This window comes from Pagrus major, chromosome 21, assembly GCF_040436345.1.
Source record: "Pagrus major chromosome 21, Pma_NU_1.0".
Classification (NCBI taxonomy): Eukaryota; Metazoa; Chordata; class Actinopteri; order Spariformes; family Sparidae; genus Pagrus; species Pagrus major.
In genome coordinates, this window is record NC_133235.1 from 26,208,298 (window position 1) to 26,224,472 (window position 16,175).

Here is a 16,175-nt window from a genome sequence, read left to right on the forward strand (position 1 = left end):
ACTCAGGAGCAGCAGGCAGAGATTGTGCAGTTTTCAGTTTCAGATGATTCTTGTTCAAGCTCATGTTGAGCTTATTTCACGTTCAGAGCTGATAAAGTATCTGAGGTCTCAGGTCAGAGTTTGTTGTTCCAGTGTTAATCTTGCGAGTCTGTGTTTGTTTGTTCTTAGTCTCCAGTGTTGCAGCGGTGTCGTCAGCAGCTCAGGGGCCTCAGACGGTAAACATCAGGCTCAGCTGGTGGTCCGGCACGTGTCAGCGCTTCTCCAGAAAGATCTGTCATATTGATTCAGTGTTTTTGTGTACTTTATGCTGAAGGAAAATGATTTGTTGTGTCTCTATATTTTTGCTCAGTCAGTTTGTAAACAGCATTATGCAACTGGACAAAGCACTGGTGGAGTGTTACCCCAACCAAGGCAGGCAGCATTTAATGTGGTTTTATGACCCAAATCCAGTGTTTACCAGCCAGTCTTTTATCATCAGCCATGTAGCAAAGACCAAAAAGAATCAGACTCAGAGCATTTTGTATCTCCCTTTGAGAAAGTGGCTGTATTTGTAGTCCCTTGTCTTCCACCTAGAAGGCACAGGATGAATACATAGCTGCGGTGAGAAGGGGTTTGGCACTGAAGATCGAGTATGCTGTGACAGGACGTCGCTCCTTCATGGGCAGGTCACTCCTGACTGGCTCGTCTCTTCTCCAGCTTCACTTTGAGCTCCTCGTTGAGTGCTGCGGGGAGACAGAAGAAAACTCACTGGGTCAAGGTCTATCTCAATTAACAACGCCTACCGCCTTGAGCTTGAGTGTGTGTTCACGTGTGAGCAGGTAGTAGACAAGTCAAAACACCACTTGATGCGCACTTCAGAGCCAAGTGAATCCCACAATTTGTCACAGTCGTTGACATCATTCCAGCTGTCGCAGAAATGAAGAAGTTTAAGTTGGATGTTGGATTCAGTGTTATTATTCAGGTCTATGGAGATTGTTTTTTTACTGTCATCCGATGGTTAATTTGATGTCTTTATTCCAACAAATCATCTGTGCTTGATTGTGCCATGTATAGTATTTTTAATTTGCGGGAGTGAAGTGAAGCCATGTCCTTATTAATCTAGAGTGTCCCAGTGAGCTCTTCACCTGCTTATCGGGCCCTTGTGCTGACTAATCGCAAAGACTGCCTGTGTGAGTATTGGGACGCACCCACTGAGTTGAACCATAACTGGTAATAAATCATGATTAACTGTCTACTCACTCTGTGCGAGAGGTGAGGGAGAGAGGATGAGTCGTCTCATCGGGTTGGTGGGCGAGGCCGGCACTGGTGAAGTCAGGATACGGCGGTCAGGGGCGGGAGACCTGGACAGGGGGCTGCTGGGCCAACGATCTGCACCAGAACGAAAGCAGGGATCATTAACACGGTCTGTTTGCTGCCGTCTGCATGTGGTTTGTGCGGCCAAGACAAACCTTGTTTTGGAGGCAGGGCGGGGGCCTTTGGCAGGGGGCTGGAGGGGGCAGTGTGGAGGATCCTCTCTCCGTTCTCATCGTTGGCCGAAACGTATGCTGATGACACAAAGAGAGTTCAGCCTCACTGCAAAAAAAAGCATAACAAGACAACAAAAGGATCCTGAAAGTATGTTTGTGCTGCATGGTCGCCTCACTGATATTCTCCTCGTACGGCTCCTCCAGGAGGAAAGGCTGCAGAGTTCCTGCTGTCTTCTCTACCAGAGCGTCGATGACCTCGTGAAGGTCAGCACAGGGGATCTGGAAAAGGAAACCTGCTTTATCATATGCCGAAAGCTGTTCATGTTCTATATTTCCTCTTTAAATAATGTTTACACAATCCTCTGAGGGCTGAGTTGTTGCCATGTCTCAACAAATCCTGAAAATTTTTATCTGACAGCATCAAATATTTGATCTCCAACTTAACAAATCTGTGTTTTCTATATTTCTTAATATTTAAGCCCATGACCAGGATGCATCCATCCAATATGCCGGTTTTGTATTCGCACCACTACTACTAAAGGAGACTGATTATGCTTTTTTGTTTTTTTTCCTTTCCTTCAGTGTGTTATAAAGGTTATTTTGCATGTAAAAAGATCTTGGAAGTTAAAAAGGACAAAGTCAAACACTGCCCCTGAAACGCCTCGTCAGTAGTCCCCCCCTTTAGTTCTGTGACTTTGTGACATCACACTACATCAGTGAGTCACACATTTACACAATTTTCAGCTAGTTTGGCAGATGAGACTTGATTTTGCACAGCTGCTCTGTTGTTGTTAGCGCCACTGGATCAGGCATGTGCGAGCTGACCAATCAGAGCAGATTGGGTATTCAGGAGGAGGGGCCTTAAAGAGACAGGAACTAAAACAGAGCGTTTCAGACAGAGGGTCTGTCTGTCTGTCTGTAAATAATCTATAATAAGAATTGTTCTGCAAGTATTACACACTTACGGGATTTTCTACATCAATGACGTAACCACCTTGGTCCCTCTGAGTCACACGGTAATGTCTGAACACCGACCTGGAGCAAGAGAGAGGAACAGAAACAGCTTGCGGTGAATGTTGTGTCTGACTGTGAGATCTGCAGCTGTCCTGTGCAGATGTTCGGCAGGTGTTTACCCGTTGAGGTCCTGCCGAGTTGTGACAGCCAGTGAGCACCCGTCTCTGCCGGGACGGAGCAACATGTTGCCACAGTCTGGGTGCCTCTCCAAGAGGACTTCAGCCTCTGTTCGAGACACCGGGCGAAAACACCTGCATGACACACACACACTATTAGTCATGCACACACACTCAAGGTGCTACAGTGCATCCTCTAACTAACACGCATATGAGGGGGACTCACGGTGGGATCTCTCCCACTAAAGGCACAGAGAGGGGCGAGGGAGGAGCACGCGTGGGAGTGCGAGTTCTCCTCCTGGACCTCTCTTTGTCCACCACCTCCTTCAGCATCTGGAGCTGGCCCGGCAGCAGTGTGAGACAGGACGGGACATTCAGCTGTGATGACACAAGAGACAAGAATATTTACAAGACAACATAAGAGAGAGACAGATTGGTAAAGGGGATGCATGTGTGCAAAAGATGAATATTTACATCTACAACAGAGTAGAGGAACCCTTTCCACAGCTCCCTTGATTCCAAGTTAGGCGCCTGGAAAAGACAACAGCCCTTTAAATCATGCATGAAGTTTTAATTTTAATTTTGTGTGTGTGTGTTGGGGGGCATTACTGTGAGCTTGGTCTCTCCATCCTTCATGCGCAGGATGAGTCTGGCTGCCTCCAGGTTTCTGTCCCGGCTGCAGTCGTCCTTCAGGGATACAAACCCACCGAGGTCCAGCTTCTCCACGTACTGTAACACACACACGCATGTTTCAACGCACTGTGACGCACAACAAAAAAAATAAAAAAGTAGGCCTACTTGGTCTTGAACTTACATGGGCATCCTTGGCGTTATTGAAGAAATACAATGAATTCCCGCACAGACAGGTCCACAGCCGCCTGGATGCCTGTCACGCACACAAAACACACATCTGTCTAATGGCTATTTGCCTTTTTTTATGACTTCCACATTTGCTGTCCCAAGAGATGGATAGATGGTGGGCCACAGCTGCTGTCAGTCTGCGGCCATGGATCAGTGCAATCCCCTGCACCTGAGCCGGGCTCACATTACACGTCTATATTGCATTAAAATGAGCCTAATGAGGGAGGGTTGAGCCTGGGGGAGGGTCAGTACCGGTCTTTGTCACCTTATATATACATTAAAACAACAATGCAACACAACTATTGAGGGATATTCCCAATTTTACTGTATGCAACTTTATATTGGAGATATTGGGAGGGGGATGCAGTTCATTAATCAGACTGTCAGAACAAGTATTTCTGAGTCAGTGATGTAAAATGCTGCATGTATGTCACACAGATGTCTTAGATAAGGAGCACGGCCGCTTTAATCCTCCCTGTGATGTGATTTAAATGACAGTGTTTTGACAGCAGTCAGGTTTCCACGCTTCACACGTCGCGATTCGTTCATAAATTGTTGCATGCCTCCCTTATCAGACCACACTTTTACCAACACAACACAACACATCTGTGAAGCAATCCAGCAGCAGTGGACAGGCTCGCCTCGCCCATGCTAACACAATAAGGAAGTTGACAGCTCTCTGGGAATGGGGAGATCAGCCGGTGCACGCACACACACACACATATATATATATATACACACACACAGCTACTGACCACAGCATGCATCAGAAACAACATGGCACTTGATCCGCACCGGCCGAGCCTACCTTTTCTTTCGGCCCTCGCTTCTCCAGGTATCCTTCGTAGTAGCAGGGCGGGAGCTGCGCCCGGGGTCCCACCGACCCGGAGCGCTGCCTGACGGGTGCAGCCGCCATGAGTGTCGCTGGCTGGGCACAGACCGAGGACAAAGGGGCGCTGAGTAATTCGGGGAGTGACACGCCTTCCCCGATGAGATAGCGCCGTGGCAATCATCCAACAGCTGGCTGGTGTAGCCGGCTGTGTCTGGGGGATCATGCAGACGCGTGTGGATGTGGTGATTTTAAAATTGAATGTTCAAAATATAGAGAATGTGTGAGAATGTAATTACATGGATTTAAATGAGATCTAGTGTAAATTAAAAAAAAGAAAAAAAAGAAGATAATCCTATGATATTTTCTGCATCAGTGTGCATTTCCTAAAAAAACACCAATTCAGTTGTAAAGACACACTGGGAGCCAAATTATTCAATATTTATTTTGAAGAAGAGAAACAAACAGCATCCCCTTTACACAGTAACAAAAATATAAAATACACAGTACGCATATGATTACACTTGGTATAGAGGTAATCCATATATCCTAAAGATAATCCAGGATAATCCCACTTTTAGTCTCCCCGCGGTGTCACAGTTACAAAAAAAATAAGGCATTGCAGAAGACACAGAAGCTGCAGCGAAGACACATGCAAAGCGATTACATTTTAACACAGAAAATCCATTAACATTGGTCACAATAAAATAAAGCTTTAAAGTCTGATAATACTTCATTCATCATTATTGCAAAGTGTAGACACATATAGGTATGGATGCTTAAGGAGCCATCACAGAACGTAGTGTAGTAATAAATGTCAGCCGCAGCGTTCGGACAACTGTTTCAGCTGTGACAGCAGCAGCAGCTCACAAAAATTGATCTTAGCCCTTTTGTTCCACAACATTATTCATCATCAATATTATACATGCTGCATAATAGCTCAACCTGAACCCCTGACCCTGCTTTACCCCCCCCTCTCAAACTTTGATTTAGTGTAATGAGGCATGTAAACCCACACCTGAACCATCCAGTTATTACCCAGCACGGCCATAGCCCCTGGCCCTAATACATAACGTGAATAACATGCAAAACACCATTTAAGAGGCACATACTACGATAACAATGAGGAGATTATTCCAGGGGATAGACCAGGAGACTGAGCTCCAGAGGCACCATGGGACTGGGAAGGGGCAGATAATGAGAAAGGGGGTAGGGGTACAGGGGCAGGTGGTGAATAAAGACCAGTGGGGGGAGGGAGGGCATAATCCACTGCTGCGCGCCCTTCCCTGCTCAAAAGACCTGTCTGTTCCACTCCCAGTTTAAACAGATACGGGAGGGATGAGTGGGGCGCGGGGCGGTCTAACAAGGGGATCATGACAAGAGGAGAAAGTTGGCATTTGAGTGAGCAGCACCAGCCCTCACAGTTCATAGTCAGATTGTAATAGGCTTAATTGAAACTGAAACCAGCTATTGTGCACAGGCCTTCCTCATTATTAGTAAATTCTGTACACAATAGTTTGGAGGTTGCATTTTCTGTCAGGTCTGGTGCACAGTTTCAGCTTGAAAACTGAGGCAGGTACAAACACACCCAGTCGCACATCAGATTAATTTCCATGCTCCAAATTGGAGAGGTTAGAGGACAAAAACCAAGCTCACCCCACTGCTGTGTGGAGACAACAAATCACAGGCTGAAAATTCATTGACAAACAGTCGGCTAAAAGCCCACAAAACATTGTGAGTGACACTGCCAGCAATATCAATAGAGCCTGAGAAAATAGAGGAGCCGAAAGGATGTAAGCTTATGGCTTTGGTGTGGTGCTGCAAAATGTTTGGGGTGGGGGGGTGAATCATGTTACATTGTTGTGGGTTACACAGAGATGGGAACGAACGTCTGCTTTTCATCTTTAAAGTATGAAGCAAATAAAAAGGCAAAAACCAGATGTTTGCATATAATCTCTAAAATACTTCGTTTCATAGCATTGGAAAACGTTTAGTCTTAATGTCAAACAGCAGGCTTGTCCAATCTGGGAATTTGTGCAGCCTTTCTTTGGCATCAGCACTAAGAGAGTGGAGTGCAATGAGAAAGTGCTGTAAGTAAATCAAACCATTGACAATTTCCTAACAATTAAGTGTGATAAAGATTAGAATATTAAGCATATTTATGGGCGACTGTAGCTCTTTAGAAAACAACTATTAAACAACTTTTTTCTCTTGAATAAACGTAGCTAATATCAGTTAAACTGCCTCACAGTTTCTACACTAAAACATAAGACGAGCCACACAACAGGGATTTTGTTAAGAGATAAAAGAGACCTCATGAGAGTACCACTTAAATTAATGACTCAGAATGATCTCAAGTACCACCAGATGGCAGTGGAGGATAGTATCAAACATTGATGAAAGGCAGCCCTTCCTCCATGTTGACTCTAGTCCATGAGGACAACAGTACTGAAAACTGAAGGCACAGGAGTAAAACTGGGAGTGTAGAAGAGTTCTTACAGGCAAGCATGTGTATACATGCATGTGTGCAGTACCAATATGAACAGTACATAGAACAAGAAATGTCCTCTTGTGAGTATAAAATAGGTTACGAATGAAGTAGTTGCACTTCTTAGTGTTTGAGCATACTGCTGGACATGTCATTACAGATGACACGCTCTCTTGGTCTTTCTTCATCAGTCCCGGTGATGGAGGTGTAGTGTACAAAGTGCACAGGTGCATAGAGAATGAATGTGAGGACTCACAATATGGTAAATGCACCCAAATATTAAGCTGTCATTTTTCTGATTAAACTTCCCCCGGGTCCATTAAACCAAAAATCCATTAAACCTTGACATAATCTGACAATTAAAAAAAAGCTCTTTACTCACATAACTACTAGATACAAAAAGTAGGTCCCTGTCTTGAGATGTTTACCCTTTAATTACAATAAAGAAAAGATATCTTGCGATTATTGAGAGATAATCCTCCATCATCCCCCATGTTCTTCCTCTCCATCTTGCTGCCCCTCTATTTCCTGGCTGTTTTCATGGCAGAGGCACCACCTCTTCAACATAGTTGTTGGGGAAATATCCTGATCTGCCTCGAATGCTTCCCTCGAGCCAGTTTTCATCGATTCGACTAACCAAGGTGATGATGTCGCCCTCGTGGAAGCCCAGCTCGCCTTCGTTCTCTGGCTCAAAGTCATAGAGGGCTTTACAGCAAGGCTCAGCTGTAAGAAGACACAAAACAGTGGAGAGATGGAGGAGGGAGGAAGAACAAATACTGTCATTTTGTAAAAAGATTACTGGACAGTTTCCCTCTGACAAGATTAGTACATTTTGAAAGAACATCATCAGAGAAAGTGCGTCACCAGCATGTTTTCCGACACGACTCTGGACTAGACCGTAAAAGGAAAGTCAATAAACAGGACACGTTGTTTAAATTAGTCATCAGTGTGGTAAGGGAAGCTCTTTCTGAAGTTCAAGATCAAAATCAATGTGCTGACATTTTACATAATGAAGCTGTTTTTATTCCAACTATGATGATCATGGTCAGGTTTAAGGCTTGAGAATTTTCATATTGAATTTCTCTTGTGTTTGACTCAAGAGTTGAATAATAATACATCTGTAAAATGGATTATGTGGCAGGGAATGATTTTTTTTCTTGAGGTTCAGAAGATTCATCAGTCGATGCACATTACTGGCTGTGAGATACATACAATTCAGAAAACCATGACTGCAGTTTCATTAAGTATTAAGTGTGTTAAAACTTACGGTCTGGGGCTTCACTACAGACACCTCCTAAGCATGAAATCCTATCTCCTCTCAGTCCAGGAAGACATTTAGACTTCTTGGTAATACAGAAACATGTTTTCTAACTGTAATTAGGAAAGAAATTACTGCTGGAGAAGCTAACATCAATGTAGCCTGTTACAGAAGCTAACATCGATGATGATAGCCTGTTTGAGAAACTAAAATTGATGTTAGCCTGCTGGTGGTTAGCAATGGTATTAGCCTTTTGAAACTTATGATAGGACAAGTAGTTAGGACAGTTTTAAGTAATGAGGCCCCTGGTTGACAACTTTGATTAAAACTCCACAGTCACTGCTTTGCTGACAATTCTATATATCTGCAGCCTTCATCAGACAGAGTTAAACTCACACCCTGACAAGCCCCGTCTTGTTCTGGGAACCTGACAGACACCATTTAACAGTGTTAGTCAAATACTTTACCATCACACGGACATGCATGCACCTCTCTGCTGCACAGATGTGCGACAGAGTGAGTGAAAGTAGTGAAACTTTCTAGTTCTGTGTAAGTGACACGTTATCTTCATCCGTCTCACTCACGCCGTCTGCTCTTGATGGAGGTTCTTTGGAAGGATGGAGCTGGATATTGTACTGGGGCTGGGTGATGTCGCACAAGGAAAAACACATCAGTCTTGAGAATGAGATTGACTAGCACACATGCCTTCTTGGGAGTAGGCCTTGCACACACTCACACAGCTATCGCAAAATATACATATGAGAGTTTACCGGCAGAGTAAGCTGGAGGGTTCGTTGCAGCTGGCGAGTATCCTCCGTTTGAGTTTTCTACATCTCCAATGTCATAAACCGGCCTGGGTTTGGGTGTGAATTCACGCCTCGGACGAGACTGAGCTTCAGCTACCCTGCACACAAATTCAGAACAGAAAATGTCACCTCTCCGAGTTCACAAGTAAGGGATTTACCAATACAAACACAGGCAGGCTGAAGAAAGACATGGGGGGGGGGGCGCTATAATCAAATAACTACAGCTATAAGTAAATTATAAAAAAAGAAATAAAAAGGAAAAAACAGATTACAATATCATCTGTGCCTTCAAAACCAAAGATACTTATCAAAGTCCATTTTGTTGCAAAAATAAGTGATTTGATCTCATCGTTAGCTTTGCCTTGACGTTCCCTACTCGTAATCAGATGGGAAAACAATGGTGCAGCTGAATCATCCATCGTCATGAACCAGAATGAGAGGACACAGCCTTAACACACAAAAGGCATGCCATCTTCCACAAATAGTCACAGCACTGACCTTAGTTTCAGTTTTTCAGAAAGATCCTCCAGGATCTGCGAGGCCTGTCTGTGGTACTGCACCAGAGACTCCACAAAAGAAGACAGCTGACTCACCTGCTCCACCTACGCACACATACAAACAAAAATTATTTTAGAATGAGATCAAACAGCAGAGGCCCTTCAGAGCATTCTTTATGAGTTAACCGTTTGCATTTCTGTCTCTCACCATTACATCAGTATTGTTTGTCACAATGACTTAACTCAAACAGCTCTGACGCATTACATATGGCAGCTACAAAAACGGTAAATACCAAACAGAACGGGTTTGACAAGCTCACGCTACCGCAAGTCACTGTGGAAAGAAAAAAAAAAGACATACTGTTCTTGAAGAAGCAACATGGGGCTTACTAGCTGAGAAGCTGTGAACAGCAAGCAAAATGCATTTCCAATGCATGCAGAAACAGATATACAAGCCAGAAACGATATTATCAGTTTTTCTAAGGCTGATTAACAAGATTCTTTTAGTTTGTTTAGCTACGATGCTTCATACAGCTTTAATGGTGTTTAACTGTGGTCAGATGTTTGTCTGGGTCTGACTAGTTTGTTGCATTAATAGACCATTAATTCAGCTCTATCTGCTTTGGCTACATTTGCTTTAATTAAATCACAAAATTGTATCAGATTGTATTAAAACTATTTCCCTTGTCACTATACTGAAAACTTATGTTGCTGGACTTGCATCTCACAGCCTAGGCACTAGGCACAGAAAACATGTCCTGACAAGCATGACATTTTCACATCTTCCCCAAAATCTGCAAGTACTAAAGTACTGATACATCTTGGCTCCATAAAGAAAACTAGACAGGATTATAAAACGTCTACCTTGTGTGCACACATAATCAGGCGATGCTGTATTTCCACTGGCACTGACTGAATCAGATTGCTTATTTATTACTTTGAGCCTATTATAGTCAATTATATCATCGTTGACTTTGAACATGCTGACATCACTCAGCCTACTTCACTGCCAACAGGATTTGTGCATGGTTTCATTCTTACAGCAGTCCAACAAGATGGATTCTGAGAAATAAAAGACAACTACATATTTGAATGAAACAGAAAAATAACACTATAACTCTCGATCGAATTCAAGGTTCTGTTCCCACACAAGGTAACACAGCAGTTGTCAATCAACGGGAGGTAAAATTGGAACTGACACGTCGTTATAAACGCGTTTTATTAACAAAACAAGACCAGCAGAGTTTAGCGTGCCATCTGCAACGCAAAGTGAATCAAGTTTAGTCTACAGGCTACTCACGTCTGTCTCCAGCAGGTTGTGCATGGAGCCTTCTGCCATCTCTAAAGACTCGTGGAACTTCTCCAGGGACTGCCTGATCTCTTCGTCTGGGATTTTGCCTTGACGTTTCTTTTTATAATCGTAGTCCAGACGGCGACCCTCCAGCTTCTTCAGGTGGTGCTGAGGGGATGAAAAGAGTTAGGATTAGGAGGATGATGTTTCAGATGATATTACACAAATACGTCATTTTACTTATTTGTGATTGTTTTGAGATTGAAACAATTTGCCTGAAATTGCACTACCATGCATCTGGACTTTAAATACTTCTTATTCTATTGACACTGACTCACAGAAAGCAGAGCTCATTAGTCAATGCCTGGCCTGTACATGCAGAAGCATTCTACCTCTCTGATTGTACCTGAATGTCTTTGATGTCCTTGTCAGCGACTGCCTGCAGCGGGTCGAGAAAGTTCTGCTTCACATCAATATCCAGAGAGTCCTTGACCTCTGCCATCATCTTCATTGTCTCCCCGAAGTCTAGTAGAGCTGCACCTGAAGAGTACAAGCACATTCAAAAAAGCAGCATTGGGGAGTGTGGGAAATTGTGAGGAGGGTTAAAATATAAAAAAAATAAAAGCAGATTCACCGGCGCCCAAATACAATCACACACACTCGCCTATTACTGTATATTTTGCTCTTTTCATGGTCTCCAAGCATACATCTCTTCCACCCAGTATCTCATTCTTTAACTGTTCAATGCTGTTCTTACCAAAGTTGTTGGCAGCGCCCATATCGTGTCCATACTTAACCATGCACTCTCCCAGCAGGCCCTCAGGCTGGGGGTAGCCCGGACTATTCCCCTGCCCACGGATTTTGGACACTGTGTTGAGCATGGAAAGCTTGGCTCTCGTTGCCGGGTTGGGTTGGAGGTACTCTGATGTTTTATTGATGATTTCCACCACTGCTTTGCTGGTAACATCTGCTCTCTGGCGGTACAGGTCAGAGAGAAACACAAAATGATACATGTACCTGTGTGTATCCTTTCAGTAAACCAAAAGGACATATTGATGTTCCACATTTTCTGTATAGATTTTTTCTTAAAATGTATGTATGTTACCCTCTCAAGGTCCTTGAAGTCTTCATCTAGTTTGGTTCCCTCTGCTCCTCCAACCTTCTCACTCACCATCTGTGAACACAGAGTAATCCCAGCAATGAAGCCGACCTTAGTCCGTGTATTCCCTGGTCTCTCATGGATGATTGCTTATAAGATTTTTCGCTCAGAGAAAATGTACACATGATCTTGAGAGAAAATAAAGGACTGAGTCCTGTGTAATGATAAAACATGTATCGATAATATTGTGAATATTTTTGTTAAGCGCTCTCCACTTCACCTCCAGACGGAGGTCAACTACAGAGCGAAATTTCTGGAGCTGATAGGGGATCAGAGGCTTTGCTCAACAACAGAACCTGTTGTCAAATAAGCTTGAATCAGACGCTCACAACCACACTGTTCTGTTTTCCCCGGGCCTTGTTAAAACAATTTTCAAATTCCAAGACGTGCCAATGTTTTCCGTTAGTGGAGGAACCTCCTCAAGTCTGCGTGAAGGAGTTAAAACTGGACTTTCCTCTCTGCTGAGAGTCTCTATTCCATCAGGAATTATACCGAGGGCTTTCCTTTTTTCCATCAGGTCAGCACATTCATTGCAGTTTCCTACAGTAGAGCCACTGCATGGATACTTTTACTAAATACACATGCTAACTTCATCTTGCTCTCGCTCACTTTTTCATATCCTCACACACGGCACATACATTCACCATTTCTCATCCACAGTAACAAACTCTAAAGTCCTGTGCAGTTGGCTGGCAGGCCAAACAGAGACTCATTGTGTGTCTGTGTGCGTAACTCAGTGCAGCTGTCTGCACCACACTGCACATAACTCTATGACCAGATGGATCAATCAATCTCGCTAATTTATGTAATACACAGGACTGGCAAAGTTACTCTGTGGGAAACATTTGGTGTCTCTGAACAGGCCTGAAGCACAGACTGCCAACTGGTTACTGGGAAACAACTCTGCCCCACATGTTTAGAATTACAAAGTTGAATACACAAACCATTTCAAATCACAATTAATGAATCTCTTGGTACCAGATGTGAAGTTGTGGCAAGTAGATGTGTGAAATCAAAACACCAACACTCTTCCAGCGCTCCATCTGGCATCACCAGATTTTTGTCCTCTATGACCTGCCCATCCCAGTCTGACTACGGCATGTAATCTATCCAGAAAAACTTGAGTTTTAGTTGTACTTATATGATATTTAGCTTCACATTATCTTTACATTTTGTTACTTAAAAAGATTGAAAGATTTAACACAAGTTTCGGATTCTTTGTGGAGGTGGAGTTGGGGGTCTTGGATTGAGTTGTTTTGGTCAATGTGGAACAAAATGTGGACTAAAATGAAACAGTGGGTCCACAATAACAAACACCATGTGCACAATATCAGCCTTATCAGTGGCAACATTGAAACCACTGACAGGTGAAGTTAGGGTTGGTGATCTTGTTACAATGCTCTGTTCTTCTGTGAAACCTTGGGTCCTGGCATACGTGTGGATATTACTGGACACCTACCAGCCAGCTAAACACTGTTACAGACCAACCACACCGCAAGAACTGCTCAGCATCGGCAAAACGAGCACAACGGAGAGCCCAAGGGGTTAAACTGGCCTCCAGTCTCCCCAGATCAGAATCCAAATCAGCAAGTAATCATTGTTTTCCCCCCTGTGCTCCAACTCTTGAGCTGCTGTAACAAGTGAATTTCCCCAGTGATGGATCAATAAAGTCTTATCTTCACTTTAGTAGGAGTATTTTTTAATAAAAAGTTAAAAGTCAATATTCTTCCTTATGACAGTAACCTGAATGTTTTTGGGCTGTAGACAAAGCAAGACATTTCAGGAAGTCATCTTGGGCTTTGGGAGAACCTGATCAGTCATTTTTAACATTATCTGACATTTCAAAGACTAAACAACTAAACGATACATCAAGAAAATAATCAATAGATTCATTGACAATGAAAATAATCATTAGTTTCAATCCTAGATCATTGCATTGTTACGAGATGATCAATGACAATCACTTCCCCGGTTAATGTTCAATCATTGATTTAATCAAGTGTATTTTATGACAGTATGATGTGGACCTTGGAAGGCAACATACAACAGTGATTACCCTCCTCCACGCCTTTTCAAAGCCTGAATGTCATGATGTAACACTTGCTGGTATTATAGAGGATGTTAAATAAAGGACATATATTTTACTCGCTATACAGTACGTCCCAATAGTTTAGGCTTTCTCAGTGGTTGTTGGCCCGTACCACTATACTGCGGTGTTAGAAATCCACCTGCACTGCTCAAGTTTAGCAAAAGCTTACAGAATATAAGACTTTTGGTTTGTTACAATTGATGTATTGTCAATGTTCTGACTTAATATACTGGTTTACTGAACAAGGTGGTTTGGGCAGAGTATTCACATTACTAGGATTCCTATACACACCCATTTGCCAAAGCAAGAAGTGAGACAGGTGTCAACAAAACTCAGACCACAGGTTTTGCAGGCCATGTCTTGTTGAGCTTCATGTTTGTGCTGAGGGGGTTTAACCTTTAAGACAAATGAATGCTATCTGAATTTTTGAATCACAAAACAATCCTTTGCTAAATAAACACTTGCATTTGTTTGAATAATTGACATGCCTCTCAAAACTTCCAGATCAATCTGGTTTCAGCTTAAATTTGTGGTTTAAGTTTGTCCATTAATGCTTCTTGGGTTTAAGCGATACGGCATTTTCAGTCCCAATACCAATTATCAGAAATCAAGGAGACTGAAAACTGATAATTGGGACAGATTCAGTAAAAATGAAGCTCTTTGTGTCAAAACTTCAAACAACCAGTGATGAAATAAACTTAATAAACTACAATTTACTCAAGTATTGTTCTTAAGTGCAATTTTTGAGGTACTTTACTTGAGTATTTCCATTTTCTGCTCCTTTTCTTTCTCCTCTCCACTACAGTTATTTGTTACTAGTTACTTTTCAGATTCAGATTTTGTTGTTGTTGTGTTTATAGGGTATCAATTGTGACAATTTACCAGTCAGATAGCGCTGTGGGCATTTTGTGAGAGGTTGTTGAGGTAAAATCACAATCTCAGCACCTGTTTCACATTATGGATCCTTTATATAAGATGACTTTTCTTTAATGGAGATGCTCATAGTTGATATTTAAAGCTGAGAAATGACTATTTTTATGACTCATGGGCACAAACATGTGTCGTGTGTTGTGTTATGTTGTGTAATCCATCATCTTACAGATAACAAAGACAAACACCACTTTAGCACGGGGGTTATGAGCCTTGAGCAATGCATCTACCTGCTGTTTATCGTGCCAACAAACACAACGAAACCAAACACCGCCCATAATAACATACATCCAGTATCTCCTTCACACCAGAAACTCATCCTGTCAATGCCTCGTTTCTGTGTCGACAAATTAGCGTCGATCGTGTACATCAATGTCAATTTAGTGACAACTCAAAGGCTCTCACACTCCACGTAGACACAAAACTTAACAAGCCACAGTAACCTCCCATCTACTTAATTAACTTAATTAACCTAAAGGAAAGTTAGTGCTCCAGCAGCCAAGCTAACGCTAGTTAACAAAGTTACGTTAACCTGCTAATTAGCATTTAGCTAATTTGACATTAGGTTGACGTTACCTGCAACACATTTGACAGTCGGTGACTTTAATGACAGCACAGCTAACTTTGGTCGTATACTTTATTTAAAAAACAAGTTAAACACTTCACACAACGTTAGTATTTAACCTAGACCGCGCGTTTTTTTTTTAAATCATTACCCGTAAAAGTTTTCCCACTGAGCTAGCACGAAGCTAGCGTAAATAAAAAAGTATCGGTAGACTTAGCTAAGTTAGCTCAGCTAAGCTAACCGGCTAACGCGACAGAGAAGAAAAACACTTACCTGACTCGCTTTGTAAAACTGCTTCTTTAATCCTGCGACGGACATCTTGCACCGTCAGCGTTACCACCTGGACCTCGATGGGGGGAAAAATAGCTGGGAAGTAGTTGTTGTGGGTTTTTGCACTTTACAGCAAGCCGGACAAACACGTCTACAAACTTTTCACCGTAGATGTGAAACTTGCTAGGCAACCACAGTTTCCTGGACTCAGCTTCATGTGGGAGGCTCCATCCTGCTGGATAAAGTGGGTCAGAGCACACACACAGACACACACACACACAGACACACACACAGACACACACACACACACACACACACATTATTCATGCATCCAAACATCCTTCTTTCTCAGCAAAATGTCACAATGAATAAATTGCTGACTTTGACTTTAGCTGACACACACACACACACACAAAAAAAAAATCCATTAACCTCCATTAAACACAACTGCTGCTGCCTCATTTTGGCTTATAACCAATTATTTGGTTTACTATGATAAACTACTGATTGATTTCATCAAATCAAATCACATCAAT

General features: G+C 42.7%; 2 protein-coding genes across 4 annotated transcripts; both read right to left on the minus strand.

Moving 5' to 3' along the window:
• Window positions 1-484: 484 nt before the first annotated feature.
• stap2a (signal transducing adaptor family member 2a) lies at window positions 485-4,373 on the minus strand. The gene is made up of 11 exons (XM_073491777.1): window positions 4,266-4,373; window positions 3,411-3,482; window positions 3,206-3,325; window positions 3,071-3,127; window positions 2,823-2,974; window positions 2,600-2,731; window positions 2,432-2,501; window positions 1,643-1,745; window positions 1,449-1,544; window positions 1,240-1,368; window positions 485-722 (listed from the first exon to the last, which is right to left on the minus strand). Exons 1-11 carry the CDS (start codon window positions 4,371-4,373, stop codon window positions 667-669), a joined length of 1,095 nt encoding a protein of 364 aa, XP_073347878.1. The 3' UTR covers window positions 485-666.
• A 338-nt stretch (window positions 4,374-4,711) lies between these two features.
• LOC141017292 (endophilin-A2-like) lies at window positions 4,712-15,834 on the minus strand. 3 transcript variants are annotated; one of them, XM_073491962.1, is made up of 9 exons: window positions 15,643-15,834; window positions 11,732-11,800; window positions 11,384-11,600; window positions 11,033-11,166; window positions 10,636-10,794; window positions 9,337-9,440; window positions 8,882-8,936; window positions 8,431-8,459; window positions 7,220-7,550 (listed from the first exon to the last, which is right to left on the minus strand). In XM_073491962.1, exons 1-9 carry the CDS (start codon window positions 15,685-15,687, stop codon window positions 7,313-7,315), a joined length of 1,050 nt encoding a protein of 349 aa, XP_073348063.1. In that variant the 5' UTR covers window positions 15,688-15,834; the 3' UTR covers window positions 7,220-7,312. The 3 variants fall into 3 exon arrangements, with proteins under 3 accessions (XP_073348062.1, XP_073348063.1, XP_073348061.1); XM_073491960.1 differs by lacking the exon at window positions 8,431-8,459 and adding an exon at window positions 8,617-8,673 and having other exon boundaries at window positions 7,220-7,497; window positions 8,803-8,936; XM_073491961.1 differs by lacking the exon at window positions 8,431-8,459 and having other exon boundaries at window positions 4,712-7,497; window positions 8,803-8,936.
• Window positions 15,835-16,175: the final 341 nt, after the last annotated feature.